This window comes from Heliangelus exortis, chromosome 23 (genome assembly GCF_036169615.1).
Source record: "Heliangelus exortis chromosome 23, bHelExo1.hap1, whole genome shotgun sequence".
Taxonomy (NCBI): domain Eukaryota; kingdom Metazoa; phylum Chordata; class Aves; order Apodiformes; family Trochilidae; genus Heliangelus; species Heliangelus exortis.
Window position 1 is genome coordinate 2,189,223 of NC_092444.1, and position 22,489 is coordinate 2,211,711.

General features: G+C 59.1%; 3 protein-coding genes across 9 annotated transcripts in view; 2 read left to right on the plus strand and 1 right to left on the minus strand.

The window, feature by feature from the left end:
* Nucleotides 1–2,481, plus strand: part of USP48 (ubiquitin specific peptidase 48) — a 34,408-nt gene extending 31,927 nt beyond the window's left edge. The window contains 6 exon segments of the mRNA XM_071767373.1: nt 203–307; nt 708–863; nt 1,099–1,224; nt 1,644–1,692; nt 2,066–2,092; nt 2,190–2,481. Of these exon segments, the coding sequence (XP_071623474.1) occupies nt 203–307; nt 708–863; nt 1,099–1,224; nt 1,644–1,692; nt 2,066–2,092; nt 2,190–2,212 (486 nt within the window). The 3' untranslated portion in view covers nt 2,213–2,481.
* A 2,429-nt stretch (nt 2,482–4,910) lies between these two features.
* Nucleotides 4,911–14,794, plus strand: RAP1GAP (RAP1 GTPase activating protein). Of its 7 annotated transcripts, none has more exons than XM_071766992.1 (22): nt 4,911–5,102; nt 6,757–6,974; nt 7,059–7,106; nt 7,374–7,412; nt 7,497–7,682; nt 8,380–8,474; nt 8,545–8,623; nt 8,711–8,764; nt 8,843–8,926; nt 9,011–9,111; nt 9,185–9,314; nt 10,165–10,320; nt 10,420–10,491; nt 10,564–10,650; nt 11,724–11,861; nt 12,452–12,520; nt 12,633–12,742; nt 12,819–12,893; nt 13,734–13,818; nt 13,911–13,992; nt 14,092–14,159; nt 14,249–14,794. In XM_071766992.1, exons 3-22 carry the CDS (start codon nt 7,068–7,070, stop codon nt 14,255–14,257), a joined length of 1,758 nt encoding a protein of 585 aa, XP_071623093.1. In that variant the 5' UTR covers nt 4,911–5,102; nt 6,757–6,974; nt 7,059–7,067; the 3' UTR covers nt 14,258–14,794. The 7 variants fall into 7 exon arrangements, with proteins under 7 accessions (XP_071623093.1, XP_071623092.1, XP_071623097.1 ...); XM_071766991.1 differs by having other exon boundaries at nt 6,786–6,974; XM_071766996.1 differs by having other exon boundaries at nt 6,786–6,974; nt 10,216–10,320.
* Nucleotides 14,795–16,322: 1,528 nt separating this feature from the next.
* The window catches only part of ALPL (alkaline phosphatase, biomineralization associated), a 9,271-nt gene continuing 3,104 nt past the window's right edge, over nt 16,323–22,489 (minus strand). The window contains exons 6-11 of the mRNA XM_071767443.1: nt 21,071–21,214; nt 20,796–20,865; nt 19,809–19,943; nt 18,652–18,843; nt 17,484–17,603; nt 16,323–16,680 (exon numbers count right to left, since the gene is read on the minus strand). Of these exons, the coding sequence (XP_071623544.1) occupies nt 16,433–16,680; nt 17,484–17,603; nt 18,652–18,843; nt 19,809–19,943; nt 20,796–20,865; nt 21,071–21,214 (909 nt within the window). The 3' untranslated portion in view covers nt 16,323–16,432. The remainder of the gene's footprint in view (nt 16,681–17,483; nt 17,604–18,651; nt 18,844–19,808; nt 19,944–20,795; nt 20,866–21,070; nt 21,215–22,489) is intronic.

The window sequence follows — 22,489 nt, forward strand, 5'->3', positions numbered from 1 at the left end:
GCTTGTTCTCCTGAGCCCAATCCTCCTGTGGTTGGATGCAGCTGGGGAACACCGAAGGAGATTTTGTGGAGCAGAATTCCGGGGTTATTCCCGGGTTCCTTGGCTCAGGGTGGCATCTGGGAGGTCTCTGCAAGCTGCTTGCCATGATGTGACAGTCTGGTGCTGTGGGGTTAGTTATGGAGAATGATTTTTATGACTTCAGGTAATGAAGGACGCTGCTCCGGAGCTGAACATGAGCAGCTCAGAAGCTGAAGAGGAAAGGGAGGAAAACAAGCCAGAGGGGGAGCAAGATCCAGATTTTAACCAGGTAGAGACCAAAAATACCACCAGGTTCCTGGGTTTCTTCATCATCCTCTTGAGTCAGCAGGAGAGGACAGCCCTCCCTCCTCCGTTTTAGACACAAAGGTGTCTTCAGTTGTCATTTTCATGGTCATACCACACAACCACTTGGGGTTTGGAGATCTCAGCACTGATGGTGGCTCCTGAGCATGGCTGGTAGGAGTTAGAAGCAGGAACCAAGCTTTCAGGGCATGTCCTTCAGCCCTCTCAATGCTTGCATGCAGCAGTTGACTTTCCAAGGGGCTTTTCGTTGGCTTTTCCCACTTTCCCTGCATGCCCAACCCACCCAAACCCCATCTGGGCTTACAGGGAAGTTGTTCCACCAATCCCAAACTTGAGCTTCTCATTTTTTAACCTCTTGTTTCTAGGCCAATGGTGGGGCAAAGCGCCAGAAGCTCTCCCACCAGAGCTACATCACTTACCAAAAACAAGGCATCAGGAGGAGCACCCGGCACAGGAAAGTCAGAGGGGAGAAAGCACTGCTTGTTTCTGCCAACCAGACACTGAAAGAGCTGAAAATCCAGGTAAGATGGTTTTTAATTCCAAGGAATAAATTGTCCCAAGGAAGAAAACACCAATTTAGGAACCTCTGGCTGGGAGGGGGTGAAGGGAAGGGGTGTAAAATCACACATGGCATCAAAGTGAGTTTGTTCTGCTAAATAGGGGTGGTTTGGGTGGCTGGGTGGTTTGTTTTGGTGGGGTTTTTGTTGTTTTTGTTCCCTCCTCACCAAATCAGTGTGTCTCATTGTGTTGGCCCAGATCATGCATGCATTTTCAGTTGCTCCCTTCGACCAGAACTTGTCAATTGATGGGAAGATCCTGAGTGATGACACAGCCACGCTGGGCAGCCTGGGGGTCATCCCTGAGTCTGTCATCTTACTGAAGGTACCACAGGGGGGGAGGGAAACAGGGAGCTGAGCTCAGGTTTTGTACAAATAAGGAGAAATGTGTTGCTGGGCAAGGGGGAAAGTGCCCTGTGCTCACTGCACCCACCCAGGGCTGCTTGAGAATTGAACAGGTTCCTCCTGCAGGTCCTTTTTGAAGGAGGAAAACCCTATTTAAAAAAAAAAAAACAAAAAAAACCCAACAAAAAACCATAAATGAACTACCCTTTGCTGCTGAGCTGTGTGAATAGCAGCTCAAAATATGGCTAAATTAGAGAGTGGGCCTTCCCCCCTTATTCCCAGATGTTTTTTTGGCAGGAGACCTATTCCCCTCTCCCCTCCAGTGTGGGAGTGCCCAGACTGGGAACTTCCAAATGAGGTTTCTTGATCATTCATCCCCTGCTCCACTTTGTTTTCCAGGCTGATGAACCAATTGCAGATTATGCAGCAATGGACGACGTTATGCAAGGTGAGAGAGGGACCCCAGGAGGGTTTAGGGGGGGTCAAGGAAAACAACTCAGCCCTCTGGGGGGGGGAGAAGCCTTGGTGGCCAAGGGTTGTGTTGGGTTTGGGTTGTGATGGTTGAAAATGGAGATGTTGAAGGGTTGTAAAGAAGATGGAGACACTAAAGAGCTGGAAAGGTTGAAAATGGAGATGTTGAAGGGTTGTAAAGAAGATGGAGACGTGGAAAGGTTGTAAAGGTGGAGATGTTGAAGGGTTGTAAAGGTAGATGGAAGGTTTCCTGTTACCATCAAGGGGAAATCCATTGGCACACAGCTGCTTGACCAAAGATCCTTTTAGAAATGACATCTAACATTGTGTCTTTTTCTTCCCATCCCCAGTGTGTATGCCTGAAGAAGGATTTAAAGGTGAGTTTGGGGGTTTTCCCCTCCCCTTTATTTAAGTCCATGCTCACTTCACCTCCATCCTGTAACCATCATCATCTTTCCATGGTTCTTTTCTCAGGGACTGGTTTACTTGGACACTGATGTTTTAAACGTTGACACCAGAGAAGAAGGGAAGAGGATTTTGACATGGTAGGGCATTAAAAGAAAAAAACAAACAAAAAATTGGATACAGGACTGAACTTTGACTCTTCCAGAAGGCAGAAACCCGTTTGGAAACGACTGCCCCCTTCCCCTCCCTCCAAAAGAAGATAAAAATGCCTTATGTCAAAGCAGATTGCACTGAAGGACACCCTTCAAGAGAATGTTCCCCGTTTTATATTTAATAAAAGCAACAGGAAGGTTGGAAAGTTGAGCAGCAGTGAGAGTCTCTTTGTGTCTCCAAGGGGAGGGAGAGGGAAACCACCAAAAATCCCTCTTGAGCAAAACCATCTCCACCTCCTCTGGGGTCACTCTGAGCACAACGTGCTCCAGCTCATCCTCTCTCTGATCCACTGCTCCTGGAAGTAAAGGAATTGTTTGTGAGGAATGTTCAGATCTTTGAAACATCAAAACTTCATCTGTTGCACCCAAACCAAGCTGGGCTTTGCCTCCCAGAGCCTTCCCAGGGTGGAAGGATGGGTGCCACCTCCTTCCCTCCTCCCCTTCTCCCCTTTGCTTCCAAAGGGTTGAGAATTTGCAACCACCTGGAGCTGGGGTTGTTTTTTTTTTAAGAAACATTGGGTATTTTAACAACTTTTGATAACATCTTTTTCCTCCAGCCTGGGATCCAGGAGCTCTTTTGCCCGTGACTCAAAGGGCATGGGGGTGGGTGACAGGTTTCCCATGGGAAAAGGTGGTGTGGTTACTTCCCCCTCTCCTCCCTCCTCATTTTTTCAGGAATATACTACTAATTGCTATTATTTTTTACATCCCCTTGCCTCCTAGTAGCAAGAACAAGCCTACCCCTTCCAGCCTTCAATAAAAAAAAAAAAAAGGGCACTGGCCCCCTTTTTCCCTAATAAAGTCAGATTTTTTTCTCTTCCTTTCCAACCTTTTAACTTTTTTCTGCTGCAAACCACGTGGTACAGGGCCAGACCCTCCTTTTTCCAAGGATTTTGGGAATTCTGGGCTGTGAGAAGAAAGGGGGAGATCACTCCTACCCCATCCCAAATCCCATCATCTTAACCATTATCTTTTATCCTAAGAACCTCAGCTGCCCCTTGCCCAGCACCACAGCTCTGTCTCTTCACCCCTGGTGAAGACCTGGGAGTTTGGGGCTGTGGAGCTCTTAAAAGGTGGATTTGGGGCAATTTGGACCTGTGTTTTTTCCCCAGGGGGAATTTGGGTAGGAATTCAGCCGAATCCTTCAGGAGCAGGCAGAAAGTTTTCTTCTTCCCAGACTGAAGCCCTCACTTGTGTCCAGCATTCCCACAGAAATCCTTTTAGACTTTATATTATTTTTTTCCAATTTGCTGGTTGGTTGGTGGTTTTTTATTTTAATGTGCAAGGAAAAAAAAAAAAAAAAATCTCTTCCTTGAGCTTTAAAACGATGCAAAATTCAACTCTGAACTCAGCAGGCAGGACTGAGCTGGGGCAGTGGCTCCAAGTGGTGGTTCTGGAGGGTGCAGGTACCGAGTGTTCCCCTTTGGTTTGATTTTTGCCAGTTTTGAGGGGGTAAAATTGTCCTTGGAGCTGCAGGAGCCTCGTGAAAACCTCTCCCAGGAGTCCCCACAGCTCACCCCATGCAGCAGCCTTGGCTGTAAATCCCCCTCTGGCTCATCCCAAAGGAAGGGAGGTGGGTGCTGGGGTGGGGGTGGGGATGGGTTGGGATACTCTGGAGTGGGGATCACCCCACGCTTGGCCCAGGGGAGGGGTGGAGCAGAGCTGGGGGGAGGGCCGGACCCCCGAGGTGGGGGCTGAACCCTTTTGTTGCATCTTGGACCTCTGAGGTAGGGGCTGGACCCCCCAGGATGGGTGCTGGACCCCTGAAGGTGGGTGCTGGACCCCTGAAGGTGGATGCTGGACCCCCGAGGTGGGTGCTGGGCCCCCGAGGTGGGTGCTGGGCCCCCGGAGGTGGGTGCTGGGCCCCTGAAGGTGGATGCTGGACCCCCGAGGTGGGTGCTGGGCCCCCGAGGTGGGTGCTGGGCCCCCGGAGGTGGGTGCTGGGCCCCTGGAGGTGGGTGCTGGGCCCCTGGAGGTGGGAGCACCAGCTGTGGGATGGGCCAAAGTTTGGTGTCCCCCATGCTGGCACCTCATGTCCCCCGGAGGGGCTGCGTGGCCACAGCTGGGTCCCAGCCCCACCCTGGCACTTTCCTGGTGGGTTCTGGGGATCCTGGGGCCAAGATGGGTGCTGGGGGGGGGCGAGATGAAGCTGGGGGGGTGTCACTCGTGTGGTGGGTGAAGGAGAAGGTCTTGGGGAGGTGGGGGGGTTAGGGGGGTGTCCCTGGGTCCCATGGACGGGGGGACAAGTTATTGGGGACCCTGAGTACCAGGGGGAGGAGAGGGGGGCACCCTGGGTGCCAAGGATGATGGAGGGACAGATGGGAGCCACCCTGGGTACCAGGGAGGGGTTAGGGTGGGCACCCTGGGGATCAGGGATGCAGAGGAGGAGCCCTGGGTGCCGAGGAGGGTTCGGGGGGACCCCCGCTGGCTGCCGAGTGGGTGGGGGGTGCAGGCGCCCTCGGGTGCCATTTAGAGGAGGGAGGGGGGAGGGATGGAGACGGTTCCCCGGAGACCAGGGAGGGATTTGGGGGCCCCCCCGATGGTTCGGGAGGGGGGATGGAGAGGGAGGGGTGGGTGGGTAATTCCCGGTGCCGTTTTCCTGGGTGCCGGTTCCGTTGCCGGTTCCCCGGTACCGGCCGCCCCCGGAGGGGCCGCCCCGCCCTCCCGCACGTGACGCGGCGCCGCGGCTGCCAGCGGCGGGGGCCCCGCTCCGCTCCGGTACCGGCCCCGGCCCCGGCCCCGCTCCGGTACCGGCCTCGCCGCCCGTCCGGTAAGTGCCGCGCCGCCGGGACCGGGGGTGTGTGAAGGTGTCCCCCCCACCACCCGGGGACATCCCCCCGCTGCCACCATCCCCCTGCAGCACCCGTGGGGGGGGCCCGGCCCCGGTCACCTTCAGCCGGTACCGGCAGCGGGGAGGGGCTGAGGGGGGAGATGCTCAGGGCCTGGGGGGAGGGAGAATGTACCCCCAACCTAACCCCCCCAAAAATATCCCCCCCCTCCCCATTAATTCCCCTCCCAAACCGCCCCTTCGGTGTCTCCCCCGTTAATTACCCCCTCAAACGGCCCCCCAGTATCTCCCTCATTAATTACCCCTTTAATCCCCCCCAACATTAATTACCCCCTCGGACTGCTCCCCAATTTTTCCCCAGTATCTCCCTCATTAAATGCCCCCCCCTCAATCTGCCCCCCCGATTCTTCCCCATTAATTTCCCCCTCAACCTGCCCCCAGTATCTTCCTCCTTAACTTACCCCCCCTCAAACTTGCCCCTCCTGTACCTCCCCAGTAATTACTCCTCTTCTTGCCGCACAATATCCTCTCTATTAATTATCCCCCCTCAGCCCCCCCAAACTTGCCCCCCGATATCTCCCTCATTAAATGCCCCCTTCAATCTGCCCCCCAAGATCTCCCCCATTAATCCCCCCCTCAGCCTGCCCCCCCCGTACCTCCTATATGAATTACACCCCTTCAAGCCCCCCCAAACTGCCGCCCCAGCTACCCCAAAATCTGCCCCCCCAAACATTCCCCCTGTCATTTGCCCCCCCAGCCCCACATTTGGGTCACCACCCCCCACCCGGTCCCCCCTCCCCTCCCCCCTCTTGGGTGCTTGGGGGGGGTGGGGGTGTTGCAGCCTCCCAGGACCCCACACAGCCCGGGGGGGGTGGGGGGACTGTTGGGTGTCACTCCGCGGGGGTGCAGGGAGGGGGGTCACGTTTGCACAAGGAAGGGAGGGGGGGGTCACGTTTGCACGCGGGGCCACGCGTGCCCGGGGTCGGGTGACATTGTCGCGTTCGCCCGCAGTCGTGTTTGCACCAGGGCCGGGGCACGAGGGGCGCGTTTGCACTGGGAGGGGCGGCCTCCACCGGGGCCCCTTTGCACCAGGGACACGTGCGCGCCCTCGTGCTTGCACGAGGATCCGTGTTTGCACTGGGGGGGGTCTGTGCACGAGGGGCCGCGTTTGTATGGGGGTGGCACCTGCTTGCACCAGGGCCGTGCTCACACCAGGGCCCGTGTGGTGGCCCTGGGTCCCATGGCCCGTGTCCTGTGTCCCGTTTCCCATGCCCTGTGTCCCATGCCCCGTCCCAGCGTGTCCCGGTGTCCCGTGTCCTTCTGTCCCTGTGTCCCGTGTCCCAGTATCCCCATGTCCCTTGTCCACATATCCCATGTCCTGGTGTCCATATGTCCCCACATCCCATATCCCATATCCCATGTCCCTGTGTCCCATGTCCCTGTGTCCCGTGTCCCTGTGTCCCGTGTCCCGTGTCCCGTGTCCCGTGTCCCGTGTCCCGTGTCCCGTGTCCCGGGGCGGTGCCGGCGCTGTCCGTGGTGCTGCCCGGCAGGTGCCTCCTGAGTCCCGGGGGGCACCTTGGGGGTGTGGGGGGCTGCGATGAGTTTCGGGGAGGCTCAGAAGCTTCCTCCCCCCCAGTGAGCCCCCCGCACCCCGGCTCCCGGCAGGCCCAGGGGGGGTGCGGGGCTCCCACCCTCAGTAGGCTCCAGAGTTAACACCACCGCCGGGAGCAGGGGGGTGAGGGGGGGGGGATCTCCTCTCCCCCAGGAAGCACCATGGACCACCCAGGACCCCCCCGGGCCACCTAGACGTGTCACCAACTGGCACCGCCACTTCCTTAACCACCCCACCCTGAGGTAACCCCCCTTCCCTCGGTGGGTGCCCCCTACCCAAGGGTGCCCAGCCCCCAGCAGGGTGATGGGCACCCCCATCTCCCCCAGGGCAGCAGGATGGCCCAGCACCGGCACGCCATCCCCCCACCACTCAAGGTAGGTGTCACCAGGGGGGGGAACACCCAACCAGAACCCATGGGTGCTACCGTGACCTTCATCCACACTCAGCACCTGTGGGTGCCACCATGGCCTTCACCCATCCACTCGTGGGTGCTACCATGACCTTAATCCACCCCCCAGCACCCATGGGTGCTAATGTGGCCTTCACCCACCTCCTCAATTCATGGGTGCTTCCATGGTCTTCACCCACCCCCCAGCACCCATGGGTGCTACCCTGGCCTTCACTCACCCATTGTCTTACAGACAGAAGAGGATTACATCCCCTACCCCAGTGTGCACGAGGTAGAGCACCCACTGCCCCTGGAGATGGGTGCGAGGGGGGGAGGGGGCTGTGGAGCCCCCCACCCACTTGGGCTGTGGGTGCAGGTGCTGGGCCGGGAGGGGCCGTTCCCCCTCATCCTCCTGCCACAGTTTGGGGGTTACTGGATCGAGGGCACCAACCACCAGGTGAGCGAGGCACCCACCTCCCCCCCAACCCCGGCACCCAGCACCCGAGCGAGGCTGGAGGGGAACCACACGGCCAAGATCTACCGGAAGCACTTCTTGGGCAAGGTGAGCACCCAGGGGTGCTCCAGGCATGGGTGTCACTGTGGGGAGGGAGTTTTCTGTGGGGGTGGGTGGGTGGGCATGGAGACACCATAAGTGTGGGTGCTTATGAGCATGGGTGCTCATGGACGTGGGGTTGGGTATCCATGGGCATGGGTGGTCCTGGACCCAAGGGCCCCGTGGCACGGGTGGTCTTGCATATGGGTGTGCCTGAGGGTGGGTGGAAGCCCCATGGGGTGGGTGCTCATGGACCTGGGTGTCCCATGGCATAGGTGCTCGTGTATGCAGGGTGTTCATGGGTGTGGGCTTCTATGGACATAGGAACCCCATAGGGATGGGTGCTCATGGACCTAAATGCCCCATGGCATGGGTGTTTAGCAGCCTGGGTGCTGATGGACGTGGGTGCTCCATGGCATTGGGTGCTGGTGGTATGGGTGACTTGCTGCATGTGTGCCCATCACTGTAGGTGCTCCATAGGTGGTGGTACCTGTGGGGATGGGTGCTTGGGGCCACGGGTGCCCCATGGGGATGGGTGCTCAGGGTTATGGGTGCCCCATGGCCTGGGTGCCTATAGATGTAGGTGTCCATGGGTGCGAGGAACCTACCAGTATCTGTAAGGTGGGTGCTGGTGGGCATGGTGTGGGTGCCCGCCAGCCTGAGCACCCATTGGCACAGTGATGGGTGCTTGGTCCCCTCCCTGCAGGAGCACTTCAACTACTACTCCCTGGACCCTGCCCTGGGTCACCTCGTCTTCTCCCTCAAGTACGATGAGCAGGAGCACCTCCACCTGCTGCTGCGGTGAGCAGGGTGCCAGGGGGCATCCATGGGTGCTGGTGGGTGACCCCCTAACCCTGTCCTCCCCCCGCAGCACCCGCACCCGCACCCTGCACGATGTGGTGCCCATCTCCTGCCTGGCCGAGTTCCCTAACGTGGTCCAGATGGCCAAGGTGGGTGCAACCCCCCCCCCCCAGACAGCACCCATGGGTGCCCCCTTCCCCTGAGACACCCCGTGGCATCTCTCATCCTTCCCACAGCTGGTGTGTGAGGACATCAACGTGGATCGCTTCTACCCCGTGCTCTACCCCAAGGTGAACAGGGTGGGGGGTGGGGTCAGGAGCACCCATGGGTGCTCCCAACCAACCCATGGGTGCTCCCCCACCCCGCAGGCATCCCGCCTCATCCTCGCCTTTGATGAGCACGTGCTCAGCAACCACTTCAAATTTGGGGTCATCTACCAAAAACTGGGGCAGGTATGGGGTGGGGCGGGTGGGGGTCAGGATGTTGGGTGGGGGGGGTTCTGGGTGGTGCTGGCACCCATCCTCACCCCACCACAGACCTCTGAGGAGGAGCTCTTTGGGACGACGGAGGAGAGCCCGGCCTTCACCGAGTTCCTTGATGTCCTGGGGCAACGGGTGCAGCTGCGGGACTTCAAGGGGTGCGTGAGGGGGTGACGGGTGGGACACCCAGCACCCATGGGTGCCCCCAGGTACAGGGTGCTTGTTTCCCAGGTTTCGGGGAGGGTTGGATGTGACCCACGGGCAGACGGGCAGTGAGTCCGTGTACTGCCACTTCCGGGACAAGGAGATCATGTTCCACGTCTCCACCAAGCTGCCCTACACCGAGGGGGACACCCAGCAGGTGGGTGCACCCATGGGTGCTGCCGGGTGGGTTGTTGGGCGGGGCTTGGGTATGGGGGGAGAGGGGGGTCCTGGGACATCTCTGTGGGGTTCTTGAAGGTTTATGGGACACCAGAGCTGGTGGGACACCTATGGGTGCCAGAGGGCAGCTATGGATCACGAGGGTGGGTTGGGCACCTATGGGTGCTGGAGAGCATCTAATGGGGTGAAAGGGCTGGTTGAGCACCCCTGTATGCTTATGGGGTGTCCATGGGGTGCAGGGGCTCTGGAATCACCCATGGGTGCTGGGAGGCTGTCTATAGGTTGCAAAGTTTCAGGTGTGTCCACGGGTGCTGGGGCACCTCCATAGGATGCAGGGTGGTGGCAGAGCACCCATGGGTGCTGGGGGCTGTCAGTAGGACTCAAAGGCTAGAAGAGCACCCATCGGTGCTGGGGTGTGTCTATGGGGTGCAAGGGGCTGGCACAGCACCCCTGGGTGCTGGGTGCTGGGGGGGGTCATCTACAGGATGCAAGATCTCCAGGGGGGACACCCCTGGGTGCTGGGAAGCACCTATGCAGTACAGGGTCTGCCATTCCCTTTACCTCCCGGGGTGTGACCCCCACCTTCCCCCCCTCGTTCTCTCCCTGGCCCCTTCTTGTCCCCCTCCCCGTCCCCCATTTTTTTCCTTCTTTGTCCCCTTCCTGTCACCTTCTTGTCCCCCTCCCTGTCCCACACTTTTTCCCCTCTTTGTCCCCTCCCTGCCCTCCTCCCTGTCTGCCACTTTTCCCCCTCCCTGTCCCCTCCCTGTCCCACACTTTTCCCCCTCCCTGTCCCCCTCCCTGTCCCCACTTGTCCCCCCTTGTCCCCGCAGCTGCAGCGGAAGCGTCACATCGGCAACGACATCGTGGCCATCGTCTTCCAGGATGAGAACACCCCCTTCGTCCCTGACATGATCGCCTCCAACTTCCTCCACGCCTTCGTGGTGGTGCAGCTGGAGCAGGGCAGCACCCAGGGCACCCTCTACAAGGTAACCCCTTCCCCTTCCCCCCCTCCGTGCCTCAGTTTCCCCATCCCCACGGGGAGGGGAAGGGAGGGAGCAGCTCCTCACGCCGCCCCCTCCCTGCAGGTCTCGGTCACTGCCCGGGATGATGTGCCCTTCTTCGGCCCCCCGCTGCCCGACCCCGCTGTCTTCAGGAAGGTGAGCACCCATGGGTGCTGCTGGGGTGCTGCACCCCCCCAGGGTCATCCCTTACCACCCCACCCCCCGCAGGGCCCCGAGTTCCAGGAGTTCCTGCTGACCAAGCTCATCAACGCCGAGTACGCCTGCTACAAGGCTGAGAAGTTCGCCAAGCTGGAGGTGGGTGCTGGGTGGGCTCTGGAGGTGGGTGCTGTGGGGCCACGCATGCTCTGGGGCACACGGATTCGTTGGGTGTGGGTGCTGTGGCTGCAGTGGGGTTGTGGGTGCTGTGGGTGGGGGTTCTGGGCACGTGGTGCAACTTGGGGGGGCTGGGGGGCACGTGGGTACTGGGCACAGCGTGGGTGCAGTGGTGCTGTGGGTGCTGTGGGTGTGGGTGCTGTGGTTGTGGTGGGTGCTGTGGTTGTGGTGGGTGCTGTGGGGGGGGTTCTGTGGGTATGGGTGCTGCACACACAGTGCAACTTGGGGGAGGGGGCTGTGGGGCACATGGGTACTGGGCAAAACGTGAGTGCAGGGGTGCTGTGGGAGCTGTGGATGTGGGTGCTGTGGGTGCACGTGCAGTGGGTGCCATGCCTGGAGCAGGGCTGTGGGTGCTGGGGGGAACATGGGTGCTGGGCACAACGTGGGTTCTGGCACTGTAGGTGCTGGGGGGCACATGGGTGCTGTGGTTGCAGCAGTGTTGTGCATGCTGTGCCTCCAGTGGGGGGGCCACACGCGTGGGTGCCATGCAGGGGTGGGTGCTGCAGCTGGCAGTGGTGCTGTGCACGTGGGTGCTGTGCACACTGGGTGCTGCTGTGCCTGCTGCAGAGCTCTGTGTGTGTCTGTGGGTGCTGTGCATGGTGTGGGCGAGGTGTGCCTGCAGCAGTGCTGTGGGTGGGGGTGCTGCACCCCTCCTGGGTGCTGGGGGGGGGTGTGCTGGGAAGGGGGTGCTAGGGGGATGGTGCTGCGCTGGCAGCAGCGCTGGGTGGGTGGGTGCTGTGGGTGACATGCGGGGGGGAGGGTTGTGCACGTGGGTGTTGTGATGACGTGGGTGCGGTGCACATCGAGATGGGGAGGGGTGCTGAGTGGGTGGGTGCTGCGGGTCCCGGGCACGGTGGGTGGGTGGGCGGATGAAGAGATGTCTCGGGGGGGGGGGGGGTGGGTGTCTCAGGGTGGGTGTCTCCCCGGGTGGTGGGTGGGTGGGTGGGTGTCCCGGGGGGTTTCCCCGCGGGGGGTGTCAGGGTGCGGGGGTGCAGGAGCGGACGCGGGCGGCCCTGCTGGAGACGCTGCACGAGGAGCTGCAGGCCCGCAGCCAGGCCATGCTGGGGCTGGGCCCCGACGACGAGCGCCCCGACAACGGCGCCGCCGCCCCCGGCTTCTTCGAGTCCTTCAAGGTGGGGTGTGCCGGCTGGGCCCCCCTCAAACCCCCACCCAACCCACCCCCCACGCTCCGGGGCGGCCCCGCCCGCTGCTGACGGGAAAAGGGGACCTCGCCCTGGGGCCGCTGCCCCTCCGTGGAGGCCGAGGGACCGCGACCCCCCCTCCAGCACCACCCCCTGCTGCTCCTCCCCCCCCCTCCCAGCCGGGCCGCCGGACACCCCGAAAACGCCCCCTGTAAGCCACGCCCCCTTCCCCGAGACCACGCCTACATGCACATGTAATTGGTCGCGGGACACGCCTATTACGCTGAGGCCACGCCCCTCCAGGCTTTATTGCTGCCACGCCCACCTCACGTAAACCACGCCCCCTAATGTCAGTAAATCAATTGGCCACGCCTCTCCTTACAAGCCACGCCCCCTTTTTTACATCACCCAGTGCCCTCCCGCCTCTCTAGTTTTGCCACGCCCCCTCTGTATAAACCACGCCTCCGTAGAGTCTTTATTTCCTTGGCCACGCCCCCTCCGGTGGCCACGCCCCCTCCCAGTTCCCCCCCGTTCCCGCTGTTCCCCCCGCTGCCCCCGGCCCTGACCCGGTGCCCCCTCAGTCGCTGCTGGTGCCCGGGAGCCGGCGGGGACGCCGCGGCAGCGCCATCGGGCTGGGCTCGGTGGAGGAGGTGGGTACCCGGCACGGGGGGGGTGTCCCTGTCCCCCCCCCACACCGGTGTGTGTGCGCCTGTGTGTCCCCAATCCCGGTGTCCCCCTCCCCCGGTTAACGGCGACCCGCAGGCGCTGCTGGTGCCCGGGAAGAGTCCGTCGAGGCGGCGGCCCGGCCCGTTGGGGTCCCGCCGCTCCAGCGCCATCGGGATCGAGAGCATCCAGGAGGCACCGGCCGGCAGGTGAGCGCCGGGACCGGGGCGGGGCGGCTCCCCCGGGCCCGCCCGCTGCCCCCTCACCGCCCGCCGCCTCCCCCAGGGACGGCCCCGCCGCCCCCCCCGAGGGCAGCAGCTCCGCACAAAGCTCCCCAGAGAGCCGCTCCCACCCCGGCAGGTCTGCGGCACCGGGGACACCGGGACTGGGGGGCACTGGGACCGGGAGCACCGGGGTGACACGGGGGTGGGGGACACAGGGGTGACACGGGGCCAGGGAGGGTACTGGGACAGGGGAAAGGGTGACACGGGGAGTGGGGGACACCGGGATGGGGGTCAGTGAAGTGACACGGGGGTGACGTGACATGAGGGTGACACAGGGATTGGGGTGGAGGGCACTGGGACAAGGGGACTGGGAGGGAGGGACTGGAGTGGGGGAAACACGGGTGACATGGGGACTGAGGGGAATCGGGGGGGGGAAACCACTGGGACAGGGGACACGGGGGTGACGCGGGGACTGGAGGGCATCAGGATGGGGGGGGCAGCAGGACAAAGGTCACTGGAATGGCTGACATCAAGGTGAGAGAGGGACAGGGTGACATTGGGGTGACTGGGAACATGGGATGACACGGGGATGGGAGGGGGCACGGGGATAGGATGGCATGGGGACAGGGTGACACAGGGATGGGACATCCCAGGGATGAGAAGGTATGGGGACAGGGTGACACAGGCTGACATGGGGACAGGGTGGCATGGGAATGGGACATCCCAGGGATGGGATGACATCGGGACAGGGTGACACAGGGATGGCATGGCATGGCGACAGGGTGACACAGGGAGGGGACATCCCAGGGATGGGATAACACAGGGTGTCCCAGGGATGGCACCGGGACAGGGTGCCTTAGGGACAGCGCAGCGTCGCGGTGAGCCATGGCGGCGGCCACACGGTGCGTTACCAGCCTGTCCCTGTCCCTGTCGCTGTCCCTGTCCCTGTCCCTGTCCCTGTCCCTGTCCCTTTCAGGCCCGAGAAGCCGGAGCCGCCGGATTTCTCCCGCTCCTCCTCCAGCGCCAGCAGCTTGGGCAGCACCGCCGAGGAGCCGGGCAGGGTACGGGGGAGGGCGGGGTGGGGGGTGGGGGGCGATGGGTGCTGCAGGGGGGGAGGGGGCAGCACCCTCTTACCCCTCCCCTGCACCCTTAGGAGAGCCGCTCACCCTCGGGAACCCCCCGCGACGCCTTCCCTGACAACCCCTGGCCGGATGACCCCCCCAGGACTCCCCCAGGTAGCACATCAGTGGGGGGGTCAGCCCCCCCATGGGGCTGGGGACCCCCAAGGGTGCTCACAACCCCATTCGGCCCCTCAATTTCCCCTCCCCCCCCAGGCCACCCCCCCTCTGACTCCCCCTGCCCCGAGATCAAAATCCAGCTGGAGCAGCCCCCCCCCAACCCGGTGAGGATGTGCCCCCCCCCGTCCCTTCTGCACCCCAACATGGGGGCACCCATTTTTTGGGGTGCCCCCACTGATATTCTCCCACACAGGGCTCATAATTACCCTCCCCCTGACACCCCGGGGGAAGGGGGTGTCACCACTTCATCCCCCTCCCCGTGTACCACCCCCGTGCCAGGAGCTGAAGCCATCGTCCCCAGTGCAGGATGAGGGGGGGCACTCCTCCAAAAATGGGGGGGTGTCCCCCCCCTCCAGACAATCTCTGTCACCTCAAAATCCTTTGGGGGGGGTGACAGATCACCATGGGCCCCCCCTGTTTGCTGTGAGCCCCAGGGGGGGGCGGTGGGGGGTGTCCCAAATAATGAGCGGGTCCAACCCGACCACTACCCCCCCAAAAAAAAAAAAAAAAAATCAGGTGGGGGGCTCAAATCCAGGGTAAGTGGGGCCCCCCCATTCCTGCCTCCCTCACCTTTATTTTAAGGGAAAAAAGCTCCGGAATGGGTCGGATGCTGGAATTTGGGGGGTGGGGGTGGGGGGAGGGGGAGTGGGATTATTTTCCAAGCCCCCACCCTCCACAAATTGTGTTTGTGTTTCCCGTGAGTCCTGTATAAAAATAAATAAAGGTTTATTTATCGCTATGGCTGCGGGGGGGGGACATCTGGGGGGGGCGGGGTGTCCCCAATATGGGGGGGACCTGATATGTGGGGAAGGTCCCTATATCTGTGCGAGGTCCCCGATATCTCGGGGGGGGGGGGGGTCCCCTCAACTCCCCAAGTCTTAAAACCGCCCCCAAATTCATCCAGTTTTGGGGCCGTTTCTGCAGTTTTGGGGCCATTTCTGCAGTTTTGGGGGGTTCTCTCAGCAGCCAGGCTGAGCAGAGCCTTGCTTTGATTTTTCGCTATTTTTGGGGTGCTTCGGGTACCCCAACACGTGCCGATTGATGCCTCCCCCCCCTAAAAAAGAAAAAAGAAACCCCAAACAACATAACCCCCCCTCCTCTTTTTCATCTCGGGTGGCCAAGCCACCACGGGGAGTGGCATTTGGCCGGCAGCCCCGGTGGCCACCAGCTTGGTGCCAAATCCCCCGGCCAAGAAAAAGCGGTTTCCCCCCCCCCTTCCCTCTCCGTCCCCCCCCTCCCTGAACCCCTAAAAACCACGAAGCACCCCGGGGCTGGTTAAACATAGCTCGGGAGCGCCGGGATGCCGGGAAGCTCCAGGGCTTGGGGACCGGCTGGGGACACCGGCGGTGGCAGCGTGGGTGCAAAGGGGGGGGGGGGGAGGGGGTAGAAGTTGAGGGGGGGGCCACAGACACCCCCTTTCTTATCCCCATTGTGGTCCCCGCCTTCGCCTGCTCCGAAGTTTTGGTGGTTAAGGAAAAAAAAAAAAAAAAAAAACACCAAAAAACGGGAGCGGAGATTGAGTGAAAAAAGTGGGGAATGACGCGAAAACAAGAAAGGGGGGAGGGGGATTTGCACCCCCAGCCCCCCCCCTCGTGCTCCCTTAGGCTCCAATCCTCCTCCCCGTCACCCTGCCAGCTGCCATAGCCCCCTCCCCTAATTGCCCCCTCCCCTAATTAACCCCCTCTATTTCCCCTCCCTAATTACCTTCCCCTCCCTAATCACTTCCCCCTCCCGAAGGGGGCGGGGGCTGCCGGTGCCACCCCTTAAATTCTCAACCCCCCACCCCACTATTCACCCCAAAATCACTAAGTTCTGTTTCTCCCCCCCTCCCCCCCTCTTCTCCAGGCACCAAATTGCCTAAAACCAAAGCTTTTTCAAGCAAAATACCCTCCCTCCCCCCACCCCCCGGAGCCAGAAAACCCAAGTCTGGGGGAAGAATTAACGCAGTGAGTTGTTGGGTTTTGGTTTTTTTTTTTTTAAATTTTATTTCTCCCCCTTCCCTCTCCCCCCCCCACCCCCCTCCTCCTGCCTCCTCCCCGTGGTTTCAGGCTGCCCACCCATGTGATGAGTTGGGCTCAGTCCTCAGCCCAGGGGCCAACCCGGGTGGCATTTTTGGGATTTGGTTCCACGGTGTCTTGTTCCAAAAAGGTTTTGGGAGGGGGGGAGGAATTTATTCATTGAGGTTTCCTCCCCCTCCTCAAATCCCAGGGTGGGTTTGGGGCAGGCGAGGCTGCTAATGACAGGGGCTGTGTATTTACAAAGCACCAAACCGCCGATTTTTTCCCCCAAAAATAATAAAAAAAAATTAAAAAAAAAAAAAGGGTTCGGAATTAAAAATAAATCCCCTCCCCCCAGGGTGGTTTTTTTTTTTTTTTTTTTAGGAGAGGAGGATGAGGAGGGGGAGGAAGGGCAGGAGGGTGGTGGCAGGGCGGGTGGCAGAGCTGCAGTGGCCGTGGTTGGGGCCGATGCAGGCGGCGTAAGCCATGGCGTGGGGGATGTAATTCTGCTCGTGGACCCCGTGGAGCAGGTGGGCCATGGGCCCACGGGCAAAAACGGCCACGTCCTCCCCCCCGTGGGTCTCCTGGCGCAGCGGGACGGCCGACTGAGCCTGGTAGTCGGCGTGGGCTGTGGGGGGAAAAAAGGGGAAAAAAGGGTTGTTAAAAATCGCTGTAGAAAATCAGATCAGTGCTCAAAAAGTGCTGCTTTCTTTCCTGGGCAAGGAAACTCCCTAAATAAGATTGATTTTAAAAATCCTGCTGCTTGAGTCAAAGGGGGGGGGGAAAAAAAGTGCTCCAGAAATAAGGTTAATGAAGGAAAAATGCAAAAAACTCCCAAAATAAGATTAAGTTAAAGAAAAAATCCCAAACCATTACTCTTAGTCATGCTTTGGGGCAAAAAAAAAAAAAGCAAAACCCCAAAATAAGATGAATTTTTAAAACCCACTATTTTATCCATGCGTTGGGGCAAGAAAAGCCCTGGAACAAAATTAATTTAAAGAAAAACGTTGCTTTCAGCTGTGCAATGGGGCAAAAACCTCCCAAAATAAGATTAATTTTTAAATCCCACTACTTTAATATTGGGGAAAAGAAAACACCCCACAAATAAGATTAATTTAAAAATCTCACTACTTTTAGCTGTGCACTGGGGTAAATAAACCTCCAAAAGAAGTTCCATTAAAAAAAAACAAGACAAAAACCCCACCTCTTTACTCTTAGCCATGCACTTGGGCAAAAAAACAAAACAAAAATAAGATTAATTTCCAAACCCCACTACTTTACCCTTGCACTGGGGCAAGAAAATTCCAAAATAGGATTAATTTTGAAATCCCACCACTTAAGCCATGCACTGGGAGAAGGAAAACACCACAAAACTAAGAGATGTTAAATCCCCACTATTTTTTTGCCCTGCTGGAACAACTCCAGACTCACCAAAGTCCACAGCAGAGACGTTTTCTCGTTCCCCTGCCACAATTTTATACCCGGGGCCATTCCCATAGAGGATGGAGGTGAAGGGCTTGCGATCCACATCACTCTGCATCGGGGCCAGACCTGGTGGGGGTGGCACCATCAGCAGGACAGTGACATCCAGGTGGTGGCCCCATCCCCAGGGTTGTCCCAATCCCCCGGAGTGGTGGTCCCATCCCCCGGGTTGCTCCATCCCCTGGTTGTCCCATTCCCAGGGTTTTGCTGGTCCCCCAAGGTGGTGATCCCATCCCCAAGGTGATGGTTCCATCCCCTGGGTTGTCCTGATCACTCACGGTGGTGGTCCCATCCTCAGGGTTGCCCCATCCTCAGGGTTGTCCCAATCCCCCAAGGTGGTGATCCCATTCCCAGGGCTGTCCCATCCCCAGGGTTTCCTGATCCCCCCCAGGTGGTGGTCCCATCCCCCAGGTTGTCCTGATCCCTCAGGGTGGTGGTCCCATCCCCAGGGTTTCCTGATCCCCCCAAGGTGGTGGTCCCATCCCCCAGGTTGTCCTGATCCCTCAGGGTGGTGGTCTATCCCCAGGGTTGCTCCATCCCCAGGATTGTCCCATCCCCAGGGTTTCCTGATCCTCCCAGGGTGGTGGTCCCATCCCCAGGGTTGTCCCATTCCCAGAGTTTTTCTGATGCCCCAGGGTCGTGGTCCATCCCCCAGGGTGGTGGTCTATCCCCAGGGTTGCTCCATCCCCTGGTTGTCCCATTCCCAGGGTTTTTCTAATCCCCCAAGGTGGTGATCCCATCCCCAAGGTGATGGTTCCATCCCCTGGGTTGTCCTGATCACTCACAGTGGTGGCCCCATCCTCAGGGTTGTCCCAATCCCCCAAGGTGGTGATCCCATTCCCAGGGCTGTCCCATCCCCAGGGTTTTCCTGATCCCCCAGGGTGATGGTCCCTCCCCAGGTTTGCCCCATCCTCAGGGTTGTCCCAATCCCCCGGGGTGGTGGTCCCATCCCAGGGTTGCTCCAGCCCCTGGTTGTCCCATCCCCAGGGTTTTTCCAATCCCCCAAGGTGACGATCCCATCCCCTGGGTTGTCCCATCCCCAGGGTTTTCCCGATCTCCCAGGATTGTCCCATCCCCAGGGTGGTCTCCAAGGCTGTCCCCCAGCCCTGGGCCTCACCGAAGATGGGGTTCCCACGGGGGGTGTAGCCCCCGAAGGTGAAGACGTGGGAGTGGTCAGCGGTGACAACGCTGAGGGTGTCCCTGGGGGAGGTCAGGCGGGAGGCCAGCCCGATGGCCCTGTCCAGCTCCACTGCCTCGTGCAGGGCCTGCTTTGCCTTCCCCTCGTGGTGCCCGTGGTCGATCCGACCTCCTGAGGGCCCAGCACCCCTTGGCATCTCCCCCATACCCCTTGGCACCTCCCCCCATACCCCTTGGCATTTCCCCCCATGCCCCTTGGCATTTCCCCCCATGCCCCTTGGTATCTCCCCCCATGCCCCTTGGCATTTCCCCCCATGCCCCTTGGCATTTCCCCCCATGCCCCTTGGTATCTCCCCCCATGCCCCTTGGCATCTCCCCCATACCCCTTGGCATCTCCCCCCATACCCCTTGGTATCTCCCCCATACCCCTTGGCATCTCCCCCCATACCCCTTGGCATCTCCCCCCATACCCCTTGGCACCTCCCCCCATACCCTTTGGCACCTGGCACCTCCCCCCATGCCCCTTGGCATTTCCCCCATACCCCTTGACACCTCCCCCCATACCCTTGGCATTTCCCCCATACCCCTTGGCATCTCCCCCCTGCCCCACACCTCAGCATCTTCCCCTCCCCATCACATCCTTTCCCTCCCTTTGCACCCCATCACCCCTCTTCCCCCTCTGCATTGCTTCTCCCCCTTTGTCCCTGTTCTCTTTTCCCCTTTGCACCCCACATCACCCCCGTTTCCCCCCTTCCCATTCCCCCTCACCCCCTTCACCCCCCCATTTGCACCCCCTCCTTCATCCACATCACCTTCTCTACCCCCCCGAACGCATCCCCTCACCTCCTTTATCCTCCAGTTACCCCCCTTTTCTTCACCCCTCTTTACATCCCCTTATTCCTTCCCCCTTTGCAACCCAGCTGGGAACCCCATCAACCTCATTACCTCCCCGTGTACCCCCCCTTTTCATCCCACATCACCCCTTTTATCCTCCCCTTTCTATCCCTCCCAACCCCTCTCTCCCCCCTTTTTATCCCCTCCCTCCCTTTCCTCATCCCCCAGCCCCCCTTTGCACCCCTCATTCCCCCTCTATCACCATCCTCGTTTCACAGTCACCCCCCCAGCCCCCCCTCAAACCTTCCACCAGGAGGAAGAACCCTCGGGGGTTTTTCTGGAGCATCCTGATGGCCACCCCCACCATCTCGGTCAGGGACGGGTCCGTCTCGTTATTCCTGTCTAGCTCGTACACCAGGTCACCGGGCTCGAAAAGACCTGGGGACAAGGACACTGCTGGAAACACCTTTTCCCTCCCCCACCCCCAAAAAAAAAAAAAAAAAAGCCCTAAGGGTCAAATCCTTCCCCCATTCCCCCCCTTTGGTGCTGTCCCTCCCCTCCACCGGATCCAGGGAGATAAGATAGGAGTAGGGATGCTCCGGCCCTTCCTTCCTCCAGGCTGGGAAAAGGCAGCACGGGCCAAAAAACCCCCCCAGGGAAGAGAACTCCCGGGCAGAGTGGATTGAAGTGTCTTTGGGGGGAAAAGCAGCATCCCCAGAGCTCCTAACAGCATTTTTTTTTTTTTTTTAGCGGGATAACAGAATCCATTAGGGAGTAAAAACATCCCCAAAGGAACAGCAACATCCGAGGTGTGTGGGGGGGCTATAATGGAATCCTTCTGGGGGGTGACAGCAACTCTCTGGGGGGTCCTTAGGGGTAGCAGCATCTTTGGGGGCAGGTAACAGCATCCTTTGGGGTATTATTTGGGGAGGGGAGTAACAGCATCCTTTGAGGATACCAGCATCTTTTTTTTTTTTTTTTTGGGGGGGGGGTACCACCATCTTTTGGGGGTACCAGTATCCCTGGAGGTGCTGGTACTGCATCCCCAGGGGGGTAGCAGCATTTCTGGGGCTGCCAGCAACCCCAGGGTGGGGAACCAACATCTCAGGGAGGGGGTACCAGCAGCTTTGGGGTGTACCCTGGGGGCTTCCAGCATCTTTGGGGGGGGTTGTACCGAGCATCTCCTTGGGGTACCAGCACCTCCAGGGTGTAATTTGCCACCCCAGACCAGGCCAGGGCTTCCCCCCTCCAAAGCACCCATCTGGAGCACCCTTGGGTGCTGGGGCTCACCCAGAAGGAAGTCCACACGGCTGAGGTTGAGTGCCAGCAGGTCCCGCCGGTGCCACACGTACTTGGCCACCTGGGGACAGAAAAGGGGGGGGAGGGGACACAGGTGGGTTGTCACCTCCCCCAGCCTGAGGTGCTGCTTGAGTCTCCTGCTTCCCCCAAATTAATTCCCCAGGGAATGGCTTTGTGGGGCGACGTCTGTGTATGCCTCCCACACCCAAAAAAAAAAACAAAAAAAACCCCAAAACAAACAAACAAAAAAAAATGTCCCTTGTCACCTTGCCACGGGGTTTGGCATCGTGCCAGGCCTGGACCAGGTCCCTGCGGTCCAGGCGGGTCCCTCGGTGTTTGTCCTCCTGGGGATACTCCACGTCGCTGGCATTTTTGGGGAACATGTATTTCCTTCCCCCACCCAAGATCACCTGGGAGGGGGATGGAGAATGCCCTTTTAAAAAATATTATTTTTCATTCTTTTTAGATTTTTTTTTCCCCCCCTTTAACTGGGGCTCAAATGAGAGGAGGAGGAGGGGGAAGCCTGAGGAGGTGGAGAGGGATGTCCAGGAAAAAAAACAAAACCAAGCAGGAGAAAACACCCGAGGAATGTCACCTCGCTCAAAATAACCCTGAAATCTCTTCCTATTAATTAAAAACCCCAGGACAAAAATAATCATTTCCAGCAGCAAATTTTGGCTTTTTTGTTTTTTTTGGTTTTTTTTTTTAAATCTCTTTTTTTTTTCCCCAGCTGTGGGAAGGATGCTCCACATCGGGGTCCCCGGGTGAACCCTCTGGGCTGGAGCCCCATCCCACAGTGCTGTCTGTTTGCTTTGGAGTTTGATTTATTTGGAGTTCTGTTATTTATAACCCAGCAGAGATTTATAATTTTTTTTAACTTTTTTTTTTTTTTTAATTCCCCCCCCCCTTTCTCCATGCAGAAGGTGAATTATAAAGCTGCAAAATGCCACTGCCAAAATTATTAAGCAAAAAAAAAGGGAAAAAAAAATCTCTTTTCCCCACTATATAATTATTTCCAGCCTGGGACAGAGTTAAAATTATATTAAAGGGAAAAAAAACCCAAAGGAGAGGCTATTAAAGAGCTAAATAACAGGCTGAAATGTTTTGCTTTGGGGCTATTTTGAAGGACAGAAGAGGATTTATTTCCAGGGCTGAATTTCTGAGTAAATCCGCAGCAAGGGGCAGAATCGGGGGGAAAATGGAGGGTTTAGGGTCTGGGAAAGATGGGAAAGGAGGGGCTGTTCCCATGGCTGCTGGAGGTCCTGGGCCATCAGTGGGACTGGACTTGTAGCCACCCAACAGGCCTGGTACCCCAGCCATGGGTGGTCCTGGTCTCACAGCCACCCAATGGTCCTGGTGCAACACCCATGGGTGGTCCTGGTCCAAAACCTGGCTGGGGGTTCTGGCTCTGCACCCATGGGTGGTCCTGGTCCCATATCTGCTGGGGGTTCTGGTTCTGCACCCATGAGTGATCCTGGTTCCATATCTGCTGGGGGTTCTGGTTCTGCACCCATGGGTGGTCCTGGTCCAAAACCTGGCTGGGGGTTCTGGTTCTGCACCCATGGGTGGTCCTGGTCCCATATCTGCTGGGAGTTCTGGCTCTGCACCCATGGGTAGTCCTAGTCCAAAATCTGGCTGGGGGTTCTGGCTCTGCACCCATGGGTGATCCTGGTTCCATATCTGCT

Bases quoted from the DNA above. Each gene is read 5' to 3' on its own strand.
- RAP1GAP (XM_071766992.1), top strand. From the start codon at position 7,068: ATGGCCCAGCACCGGCACGCCATCCCCCCACCACTCAAG. The intron at 10,651-11,723 runs GTGGGTGCTGGG...GCGGGGGTGCAG, and splicing joins AGAAGTTCGCCAAGCTGGAG to GAGCGGACGCGGGCGGCCCT. The intron at 11,862-12,451 runs GTGGGGTGTGCC...GTGCCCCCTCAG, and splicing joins GCTTCTTCGAGTCCTTCAAG to TCGCTGCTGGTGCCCGGGAG.